Source organism: Lagenorhynchus albirostris, chromosome 1, assembly GCF_949774975.1.
Source record: "Lagenorhynchus albirostris chromosome 1, mLagAlb1.1, whole genome shotgun sequence".
NCBI classification, from domain to species: Eukaryota; Metazoa; Chordata; class Mammalia; order Artiodactyla; family Delphinidae; genus Lagenorhynchus; species Lagenorhynchus albirostris.
The window spans coordinates 78,893,113-78,911,961 of record NC_083095.1 but is presented as its reverse complement, the minus strand read 5'-3'; the positions used below and the strand labels follow the sequence as shown (position 1 = coordinate 78,911,961).

Sequence of the window (18,849 nt, the reverse complement as noted above, 5' to 3'; positions counted from 1 at the left end):
AAGAACTGAATGAAGTCATTATTACAAACTCTTACCTTCTCTGTAAATCTATAATTTCATTTAGAGCCTTTCATTCATTCTTGGAATGAGTTTGCCTTCTAAGATGTTGTGATCAAAGCCAATCCAAAACTTTCTAAACTTCCCTCCTCTTCCCTCAAAAATGTCTATCTTTACTCCTTACTTTTCTCATGTATCTCAGAATAATAATATTCTTCCACTTTTCTGAAGCTAGCTTTTCCTTGCTCTCTCTCCTTCTGGGAGCTTCATCATCAGTCCCTTCTTTTTTCTGGTGTTTTTAGTTTTTCCCTCTCATTGGTTCCTTAAAGAAAATTTCATGTGTTCCTTATTCAGTTATGATGATTTTGGCTGCAAGTAGCAGAATACCTGACTCAAACTGCTTCTTGCAATGGGGACCTTATTGGCTTATACGACTTGAAGTCCAGCAACTAGATAAGCCCTAGGGTTGTTAAATCATATAGTTGATTCTGGTTCCTTCCATCTGCTCTGCCTTTCACAATGACAAGTTTGTTTTCCTTATGGTTTTAGGATGCTTTGTTTGCAATTAGGGCTGCATGCTTCCTTCATGGGGGGAGGGTGGGACAGTGAGTGAATGAGAGACCCAGAAACTCCCCCAAGAACAAAGATAAGTTTCCTAGAAGTCTACAGTGAACATTACCTCTCTCACCTGCCAGAATTGCTTCACAGCCACATTCCTGAACCAACCACTGACAAAGGAGATAGAATTATGTGGAGCTGGACCTAGACCTCAGCCTACTTCCTTCAAGCACAAGGTTGCCTGAAGATAATACAAATACTGGTCAAATTTGAAGTTGCATTTGGAAAGAAGGGAGGAATGGATAGGCAGTCAAAATTTCCACTACACCAAGCTTAAAAAGAGATAGCATTTGAGCCAAATAACTTTAGTTTTACCTATTATTTTGGTTACTGTTATATTTTACTCTTTGCCTTTTAGGGTCGGAGATATTGAAAATTCATTACACCTACTTCCTCCATTGCCTTTTCGTTCATTAGCTTCTAAGTCCTTTTTACCTAGTGTTTTCCTCACCACCTCTTGGGAGCTGTTCTATCAATGATCATTGTAGTAGGCATTGTTAGTTGCAACCACATCTTCTCTCTTTCACTGTATATCAGCCAGGTATTCTGGGTAGGACTGATCTTAACTGCAGCTCCAGCAATGGTCATGATCAGTCTAACTCTATCAGAATATTCATCATGACTTAAAGGGATGGGTAACCCAAGACTAAGCCAGTCAATGCACAGTGCTACCCTAGCCAGAGTAATTGGCCTGGAAGAACTGACCTAAGCTGATCTGATCAGAGTGAAACCTTGTACTTATTTCAGTGATTGAGGAAGAAGAACTGAGTGTGAAGTTTTCTCCGTTTAGGTACCATGAAGAATGCTAGTCTGGGGATGAAGTCAAAACACAAAGCAGAGTAGGGTGGGAGTAGTAAGGGGAGCAGTGCCGAAAGAATGGAGCTGGAAGCTTGATCAACTGCCTGAAGCCTAATTTATCTCTAGACTTTATTTATACCTATAGATTTCCTTTACTTTAAAATCAATTTGAATTAAATTTTCTTTTTCTTACTACAACAAACTGATAATGGTCACCAATGGTCTTCTAGTTTCCAAACCCATGGACTTTTTGAAGTTCTTGTCCTTTTAGATTTCTTTGAAGCATTTGACACTATTGACAATCTTGTGTTTTGAAACTTGATTACCTGGTTTCTTTGCTTTCTCTCTTCCTTACTTACAAAACTCATTACAGAAAGCTTGTAAAATAAAAGTTATAAAATGAAATATTATAATTTTAGGATGTCCAAAACCATCATTCAAAACTTGGCTAAGAAGTGACATGAAGAGAAGAGAGAGCAGGAAAAAGAGAGAGGGAGAGTTTGAGAGAGAGAGAAGGAGAAAGATTATGATACTGCATTTTTTCAGAAATCTACTAGGTATTATAAATTAGAATCTTTCACACAGTTAGATCCACATATGATCTGGAGCTTATTGGCTTAATATCCTCTTGGCCACAAAATCATAAGGTAAATTACAAATTTAACAAATGTTAATTGGCAAATAAATTGCTCATCACTGCCCAGATCTCCTCCTGCTACCTCAGACTATGTCTCTATATATTGGAACTATCCTTTCCTTCTACCTTCTGTCTTCTCTGCTGGTACAGGGTTCCACTATTCTTTCAACTGCTTAGGATGAATTTCTCTTTATTCTGTTTCTTCAGTGTCTTCCATACTTATTCCTTCCTCTTCAATTTTACTGCCAGAACCCAAATTTAGGCCATGTTACTTTTGCTTTAGATTTGCAATAGTCTCCCAACTGGTATTCCCATCCCCACTTTACCTATTCCAACCCATCTAACAAACTACTGAAAAGTCATCTTCCAAAAGTAGATTTCCAATCAGTGGTTTCCCATTGCCTTCCAAGATAAATACAGTCTCCTTTCTCTAGCTTTTAAAGTTTTGACATGTTAAGCCTGATGGCTCACTCCCAACATTCTCCCAGCATGACCTGCTTTCATGGCTTTATCTCTTCTATGACTATACTAGAAATATTGTCCCTGATGTTTTTGATTATCAAAATCTTATCTACCTTTCAAGATTCATCATAAAAGCTATTCAGAAAACCTTATTTTACCTCTTGTTGTATAGACTCCATTTGTAAATAAAGTGTAATTAGATACTTTATGTATTCAAAATCTGTTGCATTTAAAATTAGGATCATGCAAATTTTCATCTTTAGCTCTATAAATAAACTTTATACAATAGCAAGTAGAAGGAAAAAAGGATTCCACATTTAATTTCTGTATCTACAGACACTTTTTTGTTTTTTCCTTCACAACTGTTTATTTTCAAATGGGCTATAGATGTTACAAAATTCAAAAGTTTCAAAAGGGTGTAAAATGTAAAATAAGACTTCCCTTGCTCCTGTTCTCCCTTCCCCCAGTTCCTCCTCCCTAGAGGCAACCATGTTACCGGTTTCTTGCCTGTGTTCATCCAGGGAAAGTTTACTAGAGGTACATATTTAATTTATATATGGATTTGGGAGTGGTAGAGGTATGCATTCAAACTCAGTAATAAGAAAACATGCAATTCAATTTAAAAATGGGCAAACAATTTGAATAGAGGCTTCTACAAAGAAGATATATGGATGGCAAATAAGCACATGAACAGACATTCAACATCAGTAGTCATTAGGGAAATACAAATTAAAGCTACAGTGAGATATACCACATAACTATTAAAATGGCTAAAATTAAAAAGACTGACTACATCAAGTGTGGGTGAGAAGGAAGAGGAACTGGAACTCTCATATGCTACTGGTGTGAATATAAAATGGTACAACTACTTTGGAAAAGCAGTTTCTTAAAAATTTAAACATACACATACCATTTGATCCAGCTATTCCTCTCCTAGGTATTTACTTAAGAGAAAGGGAAACACATGTCTACATTAAGACATATATACACGAATGATCTTAGCAGCATTATTTGCAGTAGTCAAAAACTGGAAACAATTCAATGTTCATCCACAGATGAGCAGATTAACAAACTGTGGTATGTCCATAAAAAAGAATACCACTCAACAATAAAAAGGCACCAACTATTAATACATGCATCAACATGGATGAATCTCAAAATCATTATGTTGAGTGAAAGAAGAAAGAAAAAAGGTACTGTATTATTTTCATATTTATAAAATTCTATAAAAAGGATACTAATCTATAGCGACAGAAAGCAGATGAGTGATTGCCTGAGAATGGGTGGGTAGAACTGGGATAGGGATGGATTGCAAAAGGGACTAGGAAAATTTTAGAGACATTGGATATGCTTATTATTATGACTTTGGTGATGGTTTCACATATGTATGACTTTTAAACAAATCAAATTTTACACCCTAAATATGTGCAGTTCATTATATGCTAATTTATATTTCCATGAATCTGTTAAAAAACAGTGAAAATCAAGCCTCGCATTCCCCGTTTAGTTTTTTTTTTCACTAATACTTTTTATAGGGTTGAAACAAACTCCAAGTCTCCCTCTCCCTCCCCGACCCTACCACAAGAAAACCTTAACCAACACCATCTACCTGGTCACTGAGACGACAATCCCGTCTCCCTGGGTGTTTTCTCTCAGCTTCCCGCTAGGGGTCAGGAGGGGGAGGTTCGAAGCCCTTGCCTCTCTAGCTCAAAACCAGCGCTTGCATGCACTTCCGGCCCCGCTCTGTTCCGCTTCTTGAAGGATGTACAAGCTGCGGTACGCGATCCCTGTGGTCTGTAAGCGTTGAGGATATTCTGCTCCGCGGGTATTTGCATCTCGGAGTTAGGCAGCCGCAGTCGCTTCTTAGCGGGAAGTGTATCGGGTTCACCGCTGCTCGGAGCGGTCCTTTGTTTTCCACTGGAGCGGAAGGAGAGTGCTGCCATGACGGCCCCTGCTCAGCCCAAGAAAATCGTGGCCCCTACGGTGTCTCAGATCAACGCGGAGTTCGTGACCCAGGTGCGCTTGGGCGAGTCTGGTGTGTGTGAAGGGGTGGGACGCTGAAGCCCCGAGGCCAGGACGTGGGATTTTTCTTGGGAACGGGAGCACCGACGAGGCATTCGTTTGTCAATTCATACACTCAAGTCTTTTTACTAAAGAGTACGTGCTGTGTACCAGCAACTGTGCTAGCTGTTGGGGAGACCGTGGTGAAAGAGGCTCTGCCCCGAGGAGTTCATGTTCCAGGGGAGACAGACACATGAAAAGAAAGTTATTATGCGAGCTTTTCTGTGTTAGAGTTCGTCGCAGGAGAGATGGATTCACAGAAGGAACCACCCCAGTCACCTGAGACTGGCAAGAAGGTTCCATAGCAGAGGTGATACTGAACTGAGGGTCGAAGGAGGGATAGGCTTATTCTTAGCCTTAGAGTAACCTAGATCTTTGAAGGGAGTAGTGAGAATTTGACAAGACACCTGCTCCAAATACATGCATCTACGAAGAGAGCAATCCCGTGGTCAGAGAGCGTTTATTTAAAACCTGTTTATTGTGTTGCATGGTGAACCGCGGTTGGCTTTGAATAGGGAAACATAGCCCTGTAGCACTGAGCAACTTTCCTAATCCTTATTTGTTGCTTTGGGTGTTGGATAAGAGTGCAGGTAGCTCTATGCAGAACTTATTACTCACTTGCTTCTTTCTTCTCTGTGCCCTGTTTCAGCAAATTTGCCAAGGCAGAAGCATAAGAGTCATTTTGAATCCTTTCTTAAAGAGTTCTAATTGCCCTTAGGATAATGACTGGAATCATTCACCTTGTTTTGTGATCTGACCCATGCTTATATCCAGTTTCCTCTCTTTTTTTCCCTCCTTTTCTCACAATGTTTAGCCATACTGAACTGCATTTATTTGTGCCATGCAATCTTTCACTTCCTGGCACCTCCTTTCAACATTGTTCCCTCTACTTCATTTTTTTCCCCTACCTTTTCTTATATGGTTAATTCACTGTCATCCATCTACATTAATTTGGAGAGGTTTTTCTGGACAAGTTAGACTAGAACTCCCTTTTCCCATTGCTTGAATTTTTGTGGTAAAAGTTATTAGTTTCCTCCCCTCAGGGATCTTACATTTTAGAGGGATGAGTGAGACAAATGAACAGTGTAGTTTCAGACAGTGATTATTGCTATCAGGAAAATGAAACGGCATTGTGGCAGACTGGGTGGGGTTTATGAAGAGCAGTCAGGAGAGTCCTGACTAAGACCCGAATGAGCTAAGACCTGAATGCAAAAGCTAAGACCTGAATGCAAAAAAGGAGCCAGTCTGGGGAAGAGCAGGGAAACAGTCCAGGGAGTAGCAAGTGGAAATGCCTTATGGTGTGTACGTAAAGAAGCCAGGAGAGCGAACTTAAGAAGTAAGAGGGAGGATGGTATGAGATGAGGACAGAGAGTATGAAGGGATCCTACCATTTCCCTGCCCCTCCTCCTCCATTATTTCTGAGCACCTGGCACACCTGACCAGAGAAGGGGCTTTTTAATTATTATTGAATAAGTAAGATGTAGAGGTTAAAATTTAGTTTTAAGAAGATCAGATATCTGAACTCTGTGATCTCACTTTTTTTTTTTTTTTTTTTTTTTTGTGGTACGCGGGCCTCTCACCGTTGTGGCCTCTCCCGTTGTGGAGCACAGGCTCCGGACGCGCAGGCTCAGCGGCCATGGCTCACGGGCCCAGCCGCTCCGCGGCATGTGGGATCTTCCCAGACGGGGGCACGAACCTGCGTCCCCTGCATCGGCAGGCGGACTCTCAACCACTGCGCCACCAGGGAAGCCCTGATCTCACTTTTTTTAATGATGGTTAGCATTTTTAGCAATAACGTATTTTTAAATTAAGGTATGTTCATTGTTTTTTTTAAGACATAATGCTATTGCCACTTAATAGACTACAGTATAGTGTAAATTATAACCTTTATATGTACTGGGAAACCAAAAAATTCATGTGACTTGCTTTATTGAGGTCGTCACTTTATTGTGGTGGTCTGGAACCAAACCTGAAATATCTCTGAGGTCTCCTTGTATATGTATTTAAATTCACATTTTTCAGGTAAAACCTGCTTTGCTGAAATATAACATACTGACTCTTTTATTCTTGGTAATAACCCACTGATAAACTACAATTTTTTTTAGGTTTTGTTTAGGTGTGCCTGAATGTGTACTAATCACTTAAAGATTATTGTTTTGCAAATCAACATTCCTGAGGATTTTGAATCTGTTTTTTAGTACTGGCTCACGTGTTAACTGATTGTAGTCTTGGGCAGCTCATTTAATCTTTCTAGACCTGGGTTTCGTTAGCTCTATGTTGAAGGTGTTTGACTGTGGTTATTAACTTCACCCTATTGTTTCCATAGGAGTAGTTTAAAATAAATTTTGTTTTTTTTAAAATCATAGTGGCAGGGTGACATGCAGGGCATTACTGGCATTCAGTGGGTTGGGCCCGACGATGCTCACTGGTCTGTAAGCCCATATAGTCCCCTTCATAGGTAAATTACTCTATCGCCTCGCCCTGCGCCAGTAGTGCCCTGTTAAGAAACAGCTTGTTTCTGAATGATCTCAGTCTGTATGAATCTTCAGTGGTATGAATCTATGACTTACTGTTTATACTGTTTACTTTTGCAGTTAGCTTGTAAATACTGGGCTCCCCATATCAAGAAAAAATCACCTTTTGACATAAAGGTAAGTATTTTTGGTTTGCAGCATCCCTTTTGAATAGGTATGCTCTTTGTATCTTTTTCAAGAGCTAATTCGACAGAAGCTCTTCATAATTTTTTTAAAAGTTAAAATGAATGGTTTTCTAAGCTAATAATTACTCATAATAGAAAATTTGGAAAATACAGAAGCTACACATAAGAAAATAAAAATAACTACCCAGAGATAGTTATTTATTTCCTTTAAGCTTTTTAAAAAATGTGTGTGGCTTTTCCTGTTTATAGATTCTTAGATTGCTCTGATTTATCATTATTAGGTGATCATGTAATGAATATCTTTGTAAATACACATCAGTTTTCCTACAGTTTTTTTTTTTTTTTTTTGCGGTACGCGGGCCTCTCACTGTTGTGGCCTCTCCCGTTGTGGAGCACAGGCTCCGGATGCGCAGGCTCAGCGGCCATGGCTCACGGGCCCAGCCGCTCCGCGGCATGTGGGATCTTCCCAGACCTAGGCACGAACCTGCGTCCCCTGCATCGGCAGGCGGACTCTCAACCACTGTGCCACCAGGGAAGCCCCTTCCTACAGTTTTTTTGACAGATCATCTAGGATAAGATCTATTGTTTTCTCTTTTATTTTTAGGTTGATGAACTGAAAGATCTGTAATAATGGTGGAAGAGGTGGAAGTTGTTTAGAGAATTAGATGACTGAGGGCCAGTCATATTCAATTAGGGAAGGGACTTAGGATTCAGGTGACACAATTTAGAATAAACGAAAGGCAGGATTCCTAATGGAGGATTAATTCTCATTGACATAGGTTCTTAAAGAGAGGTCTTATAGAGCTAACATACACATGCCATTTAACAAGTAGTGAAGACTCGCTTTAAGTTTGCCATTGTAAATTGAATTGTGATAATCTAGGCCCTCTTATAAAAACTGAACTTAATCCCAAATTTCTCACTTTAGTTTAGCTTAAATGTTTTATTTATAAATATATTTTTGTTTGCCAGCAATCCCATTTTATTCATCAGGAGGATATTCATAAACTTGACATACCTTAATTACTCATAATTATCAGCCAGGTTGCTTTATCTTACTATATGCTGTTTGTGTATGTTTGTGCTTGTATATGTTGGGTCTGGGGGTTCCTAGGGTCATTTTTCATTAATAACAAAAATATCTTTATGAAACTACTAGATTGAGTTGAACTTAATTAGATCAAGGTTTTTAGAGATTAAATTTATATTCAGATCATTTTAGTTAACACTAGATGAAGCTATGTATAAGTTGGTATTTAAAGAAGATTATACCCATCATTTTATTATTTAATTTGGATTTTGATAAACAGAAAAGCAATGACAGAAAATTTCATACAAATTCAAGACTTGCTTGCCTCATTGTCTTCCTCCCTTTACCACCCACAAACATTTATTTGAGAAGTATACTTTGAGCAGTTAAAAGACATAGTTGCCGTAAAATAATATTATATTATACCATGTTAAAGTACTTCATAATTTTAGAGTAAGTTTTTTTTCAACTACTCTTGTCACTAGCACTACTATTACTTCTCCTACTGATAACTGTTATTAAAGGCTTACCATGTGCCAGGACCTGTACTGAATTCTTTACATGTGTTGTCTTATAGCAACCCCACGGGGTACTTATTATTAGATCCTTTTTGTATACTGGGAAACTGAGCCTTAGAGCAGTCATGCATTTGCAAAGGTTGTAGTCTCCAGCAGTAAAGGTGGATGGTTTGAACCAGGCTTCCAACCCCAGAACCTGAATTCTTATGTATTATACCATCCTACCCACCCTAACCCAAGTAAGTGGAAATTCTGAGGTTTTATCATATGTGCTTGGAAAACAGGATGTAATGATTAGCATTTGCTTCTGTTATGTCTTTGCACTTTCAGTTTACTTTCTGGTTTTTGAAAGCACTTTGTTAAAACTCTTAGGTGGAGCCTGTTAACATTTATATACTTCGTTAAGTTTTAAAAAATATCCTGATCTTGTGAATTTTTATTTTCCCTAGAAATGAAATAAATACATGATTTTAATAATTATTTCTAGAATTATTTTTATTTAGATCTATTTTATTATTTATTTTTTCCTACTGCTTTGCTTTCTGTTATTTTACATTTTGAGGGATATAATGGGATTATAAAAAATCTCTTAAATATTATTTCAATAGCAGTGATATTTGATAGCTTTCCTAAACCACCTTGTTTTGTGTAATCTCAGTAATTGAAAACTCTCAATTTCGAGTCTGAAAAAAAGTTATTTGAGATATTAAACATTTTTATATTTTAACAGGTGATTGAAGATATATATGAGAAAGAAATTGTCAAATCAAGGTAGGAATGAGTTTAATTTTCATACATAGGAAGTAGATGGGACTAACTTGGATCTCATTTGAACTTCTAAACTAAATGTAATCATAAACTTGGAACTTTCCTTCTTTTGATTTGGTCATCAAGGAGATGGTGACTAGAAAAACTATATCTAGCTGCTGAAGAGGCATAAGATATTTTTTTGCCTTTTAATTTTTGGCTCAGATTAGAGGGAGTTCTTTAGGGTTTAAGTTCTTTAGGGTTTATTTTGTTTTTGAAGGAACGTGAGGAAGAGTAAATATGGAGATTTTAAAATTTCAGTTCAACTAATACTAATTTTCTTATTTTCTGATAAATCTTTTTGAAAGATTATTTAAAAATTGGAAAAGTAAAATATACATGATAATAATTAAATACAAAATAATATGCATTTTGTACATAATGTACAAACTATATATATAATAAAAAATAAAAATTATTTTGAACAGTACACAGAAAGGGTAAGTTTCAGTACATCTTCTTCCCTGTCCCTTAACCCTCAGTTTCTTTACTTATGTATACATCTGTTCCAGTTCCCTACCCCTTTGATTTTTTTTTAAACAGCAAAGAGTTTATACTCTACATACCATTCTGCATCATGACTTTTTTTTTTTAAACAATGTGTCTTGGGCATATTTCCATATCTGCACCTGTAGATATATATGCCCAATGAGTATTTTAAAAAGTAACTAACCGTTTTAATATGACATAGAAACATTTGTGTTATGAATGTCATAGACCTTATAAAATCTCAGATTTTATTTTTTTCATGTGTTTGAGTCTTAGGAGGTAAATTTTACTAAATATTGTAAAGGCAGTGTCAAAATAAGAGGCCAGTCATTTTTTAAAAAATTTTATTTATTTATGTTTGGCTGTGTTGGGTCTTCGTTGCTGCGTGCGGGCTTTCTCCAGTTGCAGCGAGCAGGGGCTACTCTCCGTTGCAGTGCTCAGGCTTCTCATTGCGGTGGCTTCTCTTGTGGAGCACCGGCTCTAAGCACGCAGGCTTCAGAAGTTGTGGTGCGTGGGCTCAGTAGTTGGGACTCGCAGGCTCTAGAGCGCAGGCTCAGTAGTTGTGGCACACTGGCTTAGTTGCTCTGCGGCATGTGGGATCTTCCCGGATCAGTGCTCGAACCCATGTCGCCTGCATTGGCAGGCGGATTCTCAACCACCAGACCACCAGGGAAGTCCCTGTGCAAACTATTTTAAGAAACAAGTTTTCGGGCAAAATGAAGACAAGAAGAATCTAAGAATGCAAACAACATAAGTAAAAGCACTTAAAAATAAAAGACTATTTTACTGACATTGATGATTAATGTCAGCATGTGGGATCTTCCCAGACCAGGGCTCGAACCCATGCCCCTGCATTGGCAGGCAGATTCTTAACCACTGCGCCACCAGGGAAGTCCTCTAGTTGTTTTAGCAGTCCCTTCTTGAGCCTGTAGAAGTAGCTTGGGCCAAAGACCATGTTAAGGTTTGTTTGTTTGTTTGTTTTAAATTTGAAGAGAAGTAGGAAACCAGTGAAGCATGATGGTGGTATTTTAAAATTTTGGAGGGAGCAAGAGGCAGGAAATTAGGTGAATATTGTTGTAGTCAGATTGAAGATAATGATGGCATGGACTAGCATGGAAAGTTGAGATAGAGAAGAGTTACCAATCTGAGAGATAGAAGTGCTTGGTGGTTGGATGTGGTGAACACAGGAAGCGAGGAATCAAGGATGACTCCAAAATTTTTGGCAAAGGTTGTCAGGTGATTAGGTGCCATTACTGACTTTTGCTGTTGTTGTTGGTGGTGGGATTGGGTGTAGATCACTAGTCGCTTTTGGAAATGTTGAATTCTAGCCACTAAAGAGCTATAGAGAGAGATGTAGAATAAGCAGTTGGGTATTTAGGTGTAGAGTTCTGAAGAGAGGATTGGGTTGAGCCTACTTTGTATCAACCACCATTTCAATGCTAAGGGTGCATCAGTGAACATGGCAGATGAAGCCTCTACTCATGAAGCTGTGTTCTAATTCTTATCTAGACAGACAAAATATATACATATATATATAGTATCAGCAGGTAGTAAGTGCTATGAATTAAAGTGGGATTAGGGTATAGCGACAGGACTGCCATTTTAGATTGATGATCAGGCAAAGATCCTCTCTTAGAGTGAAGTAAGTCAGAAAGAGAAAAACAAATATCGTACATTAACACATATATGTGGAATCTAGAAAAATGGTGCAGATGAACGTATTTGCAAAGCAGAAATAGAGACACACACGTAGAGAACAAACGTATGGACACCAAGGGGAGAAAGAGGGGGTGGGATGAATTGGGAGATTGGGGTTGACATATATACACTACTGTGTATAAAATAGATATTTAATGAGAACAGCATTTGTAGCACAAGGAGCTCTACTCATTGCTCTGTGGTGACCTAAATGGGAAGGAAATCCAAAAAGAAGGGGATATATGTATACATATAGCTGATTCACTTTGCTGTACAGCAGAAACTAACACAACATTGTAAAGCAGCTATACTCCAATAAAAGAAAATAAAGATATCACATTTGAACAGATATGTAACATATGACTTGTTGGTTGAAAGTGGGTATGGAGGAGATTGCCTGAGGAAAGTAAACTGAAGATGAGTGGGTAGATAAATTCTAGGACCCTTTTTTATTATATATTAAGGATATACCAATCTGGAATTTACCTTGAACATTCAGAGCTAGTTCTCTGCCTCTTTGTAGAACAGGGTTTCACTCCAATGGATTGCTTAGGGTTATGGGGTTTTTTTAAATTTAAACCTTTGCTACTAATATTGCATCCTTGAATATAATTTTTATATAATTAACAACTAAAAGCTGCCGGTGATTTTTAAGTTACGTAGACTTGGCTAAGTCAGTTTTAATTGCTGAAAGTAGTAACAGTCGTTGGCGGGGCTCCCTAAGTCTTATCACGGCACTCTTAACAGCCATATTCTCATCTTGTACACATTTAAACACTTGAATAAAAGTGACCTGATTGCATTTTGCCCCCAAATCCTTAAGTTCAAAAAGTTAAATAATGCACCTGTGTAGCACAAAAACTGTAGTGTATATTTAAAAATTTAAATGACCATTTTTTTTTAGACTAGTGCCTTGTGGAAGCTGTTTTGCAGAGTTATATGCTTGTAGCTTCTTCATTATTGGGGAATGGCTTAATGTAAGATTTATTTACTTGTTTGTAGGCTATCAAAATAGGCAGTTTACAGCCATAAGGCACTCTTAATATGATACATTAAGGTTCTTATAATACACGTTTTTTTGTACATCATCCCTATTTCCCTAGGAGGCATCTGGGAATTAAATCAATCAGTTCTTATATTCTTATGGTATAAATGATCACTTCTAGAATCTCAAAATTGGGTAGATCTTAAAATACCATATTGTTCAGTCCCCATTGTAGTGTGTGGTATATTACACAAAAGATTCGTATTTGCTATCCTTACCTTTATCAGATTTGGTGGATTTGTCTTAATGTATTTTTATCTGTTTGATTTTAAAATATTAAAAGTAACAGTAATTGTCATTTCTGGAGTGCTTGCTATGTGCCAGCTTCTGATCTCAGCACATTGTATATAGCAGCGTATTTATCCTCACAACAATTCTGTGATAGGTACCGTTATCCTCATTTTATGGATGATGAAACTGAGGTATAGAGAGATTAAGTAACTAGCCCAAGATATTTTACCATGGATACAGACAGCGCCAGGTTATTAAATCCTTGTTCTCTGGCTCTTATCCAATACTCTGTTCTTAAATAGGACAGGGTCCATTTGCCCTTTAGGACTCTCTTAACCCGCACACTTTGGTATGATTATTAATCCTGTTAATCCATCCAAGTGATTTTTATACTGAAAGATAAAAAAGGGATGACTTTTAGAGCAATTTACTTTTGTCAGTGTTTATATTTCTTTTTATTAAAAATGTTTAAACCTCTTTACTGTGAAATTAACAGAAAGCACATAAAATGTACAGAAACATTTAGCCTTCTGAATTTTTACCACCACTGAGGTAAAAAAAACCAACCTTTTAGCATCCCACAAACCCTTATGTGCCCTTTGCTATATCATTTAAATATGTAAGTATGCAAACGTGAACACTATAGTTTAGTTTTGCTTGGTTTTAAACTTTAAATAAATGGAATCACATGATATGTACTCGTTTGTGGCTGGCTTTGTTCACAATTATTTTTTGATTTTTTAATCATCTATTTAACAATAAATCTGGAGTAGGTAGTTCAGAAGTTCATAATGTGAGGGTGTTTGTCAGCCTTTTAACAAACTTTCTGGCTTTCCCTATGTGGTTGCAAAGGGGCTACCACAGCTCCAGACCTCATGTTTTCACACAACCATATCCCAAGAGAGATAGCAGAGGGCAATTATAGCAGCAAAAAAAAACCCCTTTGACTACCCCTCCCCACTGTTTTTTTTTTTATCAAATTTAATCATCCAGTTAACAATATGGTTAATAGACCCAACGTATTGTACATAAATTATCCAGCTTTGGGAGGATTTAATGAAATGCATGTTAAACCCTTGACCGGAGTCAGGCTTTACAAAGCATGCTCTCAGTAAATATTGGTAACTTAATAAAATAACCATCCCCAAATCCTTTATTTATATTTCTCATTATTTCTTATACTTTTCATCCTTATCTTTAAAGATTTTCTGGCATAATATCTAGTCTCTAGACCCATTTTTATATCTTATATGTATCCCTTTAGTTAAGTTCTTTATCTGTCTCAGAAAGTTTACTGGCAGAAGCGTAAAACCCCCAATTTAATGAATACCACCAAGATTGCTATAAGAGAAATTGAGTGTTTTTGCATTATCTTGACCCATCAAAACTGATTTTTCACTTGTCCAGTCTCATCCACAGGAAAAAAAAAAATTGACCACTTCACCTCTTTTGTACATGAGGAAACTGGGTCCCAGGGTGTTTAAAGATGTTGCCAAGGTAACACTAAATCATGACTAGAATACTGATCTATCTCGTGAACCAAGATTTTCTTTCTTTCATCAATGAGGTCCTGTTTGTGGCTGAAGAAATTAAGGGTGCAGGTATTTGCATAGCAGGGCCTGAATTCTGTTGTCTAACACACATGTAAAGTGAAATGCCTGCAGCTGGAGATCTAGAGTGTACAACACAAGCTTTTGTATCCTCTCAGTGGCTTTGCTGGCTGTAGAAGCCAGTGCCTTGGCAGTGTTCTGTCTTTGTGCTGTTGCACAGTTAGATCCTTCATTTCATTCTCACTAAAGTTCTCTGACATTGCTTGCTCAGTGAAACTATTTAAGAGATCAGAAATCAGTGGAATAGGATTTTGACAGGATAATGGTCTCTTGGGGTATTATAAATTTATAATGCATACTGATTTAATTTTCAAAGCTGGAGGCTAATATCCAGTGGCATGGTTCTGGTCTGGCTACTTTATTGTCAATATACAAAATGATAAAACTAAATTAGTGGACGTTTGAACCTACCTTTGGAAGGATACCTTGTAACTACTGCATCATTTATCCATATAAAACAAAACACTCTGATTTTTAAAGTATATAAAGAGATATCTGATATTCCCTCCACAATTTTCTAATATTTTAAACTTAATGTCAAGGCTACAGAAGCCTGATTCCCATGTTTGTGATATAGATACATGTGTCCCTTGTGCTTATAGGAGGCCATGATTTCAGCAGAATGTTTTCATTTGATTATTAAATGGAAGAATGTTAGTCAGTGTTTAAGAAATTGAGACAGGCTAGCTTTTGGCAGTTGTGATCTAATATTATGAATATTGATGAGCACTTGTGTTTTGATTAAAATTACTTGGCTTATTAATGTATGTGTTGTATCCTCGTATGTCATGGTGCTGATTGTGTTTGTTATATGGGTAGGATATAAGTAACTGTTCTTAGACAGTTTTTAAAAATAAAGTAAACTATCTGAAACAAAATACAAACAAAAAGAAAATTTGCTTTTTTCAATGCATAAATAATTATTCTGATATGTGAGTCAAAATTAAAACAAGATTCCAAAATACATCTGCATTAGTAACTCAGAAATGTTTATTTTCTCTATTTAAATATTTTTACTATTTTTATATTTTTAGGTTTGCCATCAGAAAGATAATGCTCTTGGAATTTAGGTGAGTTTAAAGGCTTTACTTCGATGAAGTTAAAGATGACAGTGTGACTTAACTTTTAGCTAAGTTTTCTGTACATTTCTGTGAGTGGATAAGAAAATAATTATAAATTTTAAAAGATTTATATTTTTGTGATTGGCTTATTTTGGAATACGTGTATGATAGCCTTTGTTTTCAAAGATGATGTTCCGTTATTAGTGTGACTTGTATTTTGAGTTGTTTTTCACTAATTAAGATAGTGTGTGCTGAGCAATTTCTGAACTCTTCTTTGGTTCCTTAGTGATAATGGGAGTAAATTGGAATGCATTCTGTAACCATTTTTTCCTTCCAGGCTAACTTGTTATTACTAAGCCAGCATTGTTCTGACCTAAGCCACTGATAAATATTTCAGATGAAGAGAATATATAATTTTTAGGTTACAGTTTAGATTATATTACAACCAGGTGTGGCCAGTGGGCTGGAAGTAAAAGCCAAGGTTGCTGTTGATGATAGTAGTATCTGCCGTTTATTGAACCTTGTGCTAGGCACATTGTTAATAAACATTTTACATACAGAGCACTCACAGAAACCCTGCAAAGTCAGTATTCTACTCTCCACTTAGTGAAGGAGGAAACTGAGGTCAGAGCAGTTATTTGTTAAAGATAATGCATTTAAGTAATTGGCAGAGCTGGGATGCCAATGTCTGATGCCAAAGCTCATGGTTTTTTCACTTCTCCACACTTCTTGAGGTCTAGTCTGCATCAGAAGTCAGTCTCTAGTAACAACTGTTTCTCCCTACATACACTGATATGATCCTCACAAAAAATGTCCTGATGTAGGTGTTCTTATTATTTTTACAGAGAGAAATTGAAGTTTATAGCTATGAATTAACTTGTAAATAGACTCCTACTATATCCTAAGAACTGTATTGTCACTGAATACTTGATCTCATTTAATCCTCATAATAATCCCAGTAAGAGCTTCCTTATTTTATAGAGAGCACTGAGGCTAGAAATTGGGTCCATCTGGCCCTTAGATTAATATGCCCTTTTCATCATATCATGCCATCTTTCAGAAGGAAAGTAAATAAAAATCAAGAGGATGCTGATATATGATTAGGATAAAGCCAGAATTCTATGGTCCTGGCAAATATCAGATACCAAGAGAATTGCAGGGACTGAAGGAGAAAAGCAGCAGAGCATATTGAAGGCATCAGTGACAGTGAAAGTTTTTTTTTGTCTTTTTTTTTGCGGTACGCGGGCCTCTCACTGTTGTGGCCTCTCCCGTTACGGAGCACAGGCTCCGGACGTGCAGACTCAGCGGCCATGGCTCACGGGCCCAGCCGCTCTGCGGCACGTGGGATCCTCCCGGATCGGGGCACAAACCCGTGTCCCCTGCATCGGCAGGCGGACTCCCAACCATTGCGCCACCAGGGAAGCCCAGTGAAAGATTTTTAATAACTGAAAAAGGGGGTTGTTACCTTCCAGGAACTTTTATGTATAATAATTTCTGGGTTAGAATGCCATTTTCTCTGTGCCAGCCTCCAGACATAATGAGTCTCAAGTTTGTAATAGAGATAATTGATGGTCTCTTGCTAGAGTGAAAACTGAGATGGCATGGAGGAGGTGCCTGGGTACAGGAGAGTGAACTGAATCTTTGATGAAATGCGTAAGAGGGACGTGTTATTATATAGATTACATTTGCTGTGATTGCCAAAATAGAATCAAGGAATTATTGAACAATCCTTACGTTTGGATTAAAGAGATGTAGTTTGGAGTCAGTTCTGTATCATGTGTATATCATGGAGATAACTGCATCATCTTGGGCAAATCATTGACTCTAATATTCTCAGATTCATCATCTGAAAAATGTAAAGAATAGGTTTGGAGTTTGCTGTGTAGTCAGATAATACCCAAGACATTACTGTTAAAAACTCTGGCAAGACAATGATATCTGTGGGGCATCTGGCAGGAACAAATATGAAGATACTCTGAAAGGACATGTATTCCAACTATACTGCAAAAATATCCTACAGCTAAAAGCCTGGTAAAGATGAGTTCAAACTCCCAATTACAAAGCACATTAAAGCAAGATTTAGTTGAAACAATAAAGAATAGAATTAGATACCCCCAGAAAATCCCAGGTAATTATATAATTGATACACACTGTCCAATCATGTTTAAAATTATTATGGGCATAATAGAACACATAGAATATGTGAACAAGAAACAGGACACTAAAAATGGACAGTTTGGGGGAAAATGAAAATAAAAATCATTGAAATTTAAAAACTCAATGGGCAAAGTAAATAGATGAGACACAGCTAAAGAGGGAATTAATGAATGGGGATTTAGAGCTGAGGAAATTAACAAATAATAGCAAAGTGAAATAAAGATGGAAAGTGTACAAGGCAATTAAGAGATCTAGATGCTAGAATGAGAAGATCCATTAGGAGTTTCAGAAGAGATTTAGAGAGAATGAAGGAGTGTCATTTTAGAAGAGATGATGGTTAAGAATTTTCTACAGTTGAAACATATGAGTCTTTTAGATTCAGGAAGTATATATAGCAAATTGTGAACAAAGGAACAGTGACAGGGTAAAGATCTTAAAATCTGCTGGAGAGAAAAAGACAGATTACTAAAAGAGGAAGAAGAACAAATTGATTGTAGACTTCTCAATTGTAATGATAGAGAAGATAGTAGTATGAGACTAGTACATAGAAAAAAAGTAGAACTATCAACCTAGAAAGAATTCTATCACCAGCTAAACTGCCATGAAATGAAGAGATTTCAGACAGATTCACATTAACAGACTTGGTAATGGAAGTTCTAAAGGGCATAATTCAGGAAAAAATTTAAGCTTATAAGAAAAGAATGATACAAAGTTTCATGCATTTTATTTATGAAAGAGTAGTCTCTAACTTGGAGCCTTTTGGCCATTGTTTAGGATAAAATACTATTTACCGGTTTCCTAGGCTCTTGCAAATTAAGCAAGAATGATTGCTAAAGATAGACCCATAGAAATACCAATGTGAGCAGACCTTTGAAGAATAAGAGAAAGTAGAAAAATTATATGCTATAGCAGAATCTAAAATGCATAACTCTGCGTGTGGGTGCAAGTATGTGCACGTGCACTGGTAACCA

General features: G+C 37.1%; 1 protein-coding gene across 3 annotated transcripts in view; it reads left to right on the top strand.

The window, feature by feature from the left end:
* The first annotated feature begins 4,315 nt into the window (after positions 1 to 4,315).
* AQR (aquarius intron-binding spliceosomal factor) overlaps positions 4,316 to 18,849 on the top strand; it is a 103,511-nt gene continuing 88,977 nt past the window's right edge. The window contains exons 1-4 of one of the 3 annotated variants that reach the window (XM_060146981.1): positions 4,316 to 4,528; positions 7,168 to 7,224; positions 9,511 to 9,551; positions 15,695 to 15,730. In XM_060146981.1, the coding sequence (XP_060002964.1) occupies positions 4,454 to 4,528; positions 7,168 to 7,224; positions 9,511 to 9,551; positions 15,695 to 15,730 (209 nt within the window). In that variant the 5' untranslated portion in view covers positions 4,316 to 4,453. The remainder of the gene's footprint in view (positions 4,529 to 7,167; positions 7,225 to 9,510; positions 9,552 to 15,694; positions 15,731 to 18,849) is intronic. The other 2 variants (XM_060146974.1, XM_060146989.1) reach the window with 2 other exon arrangements.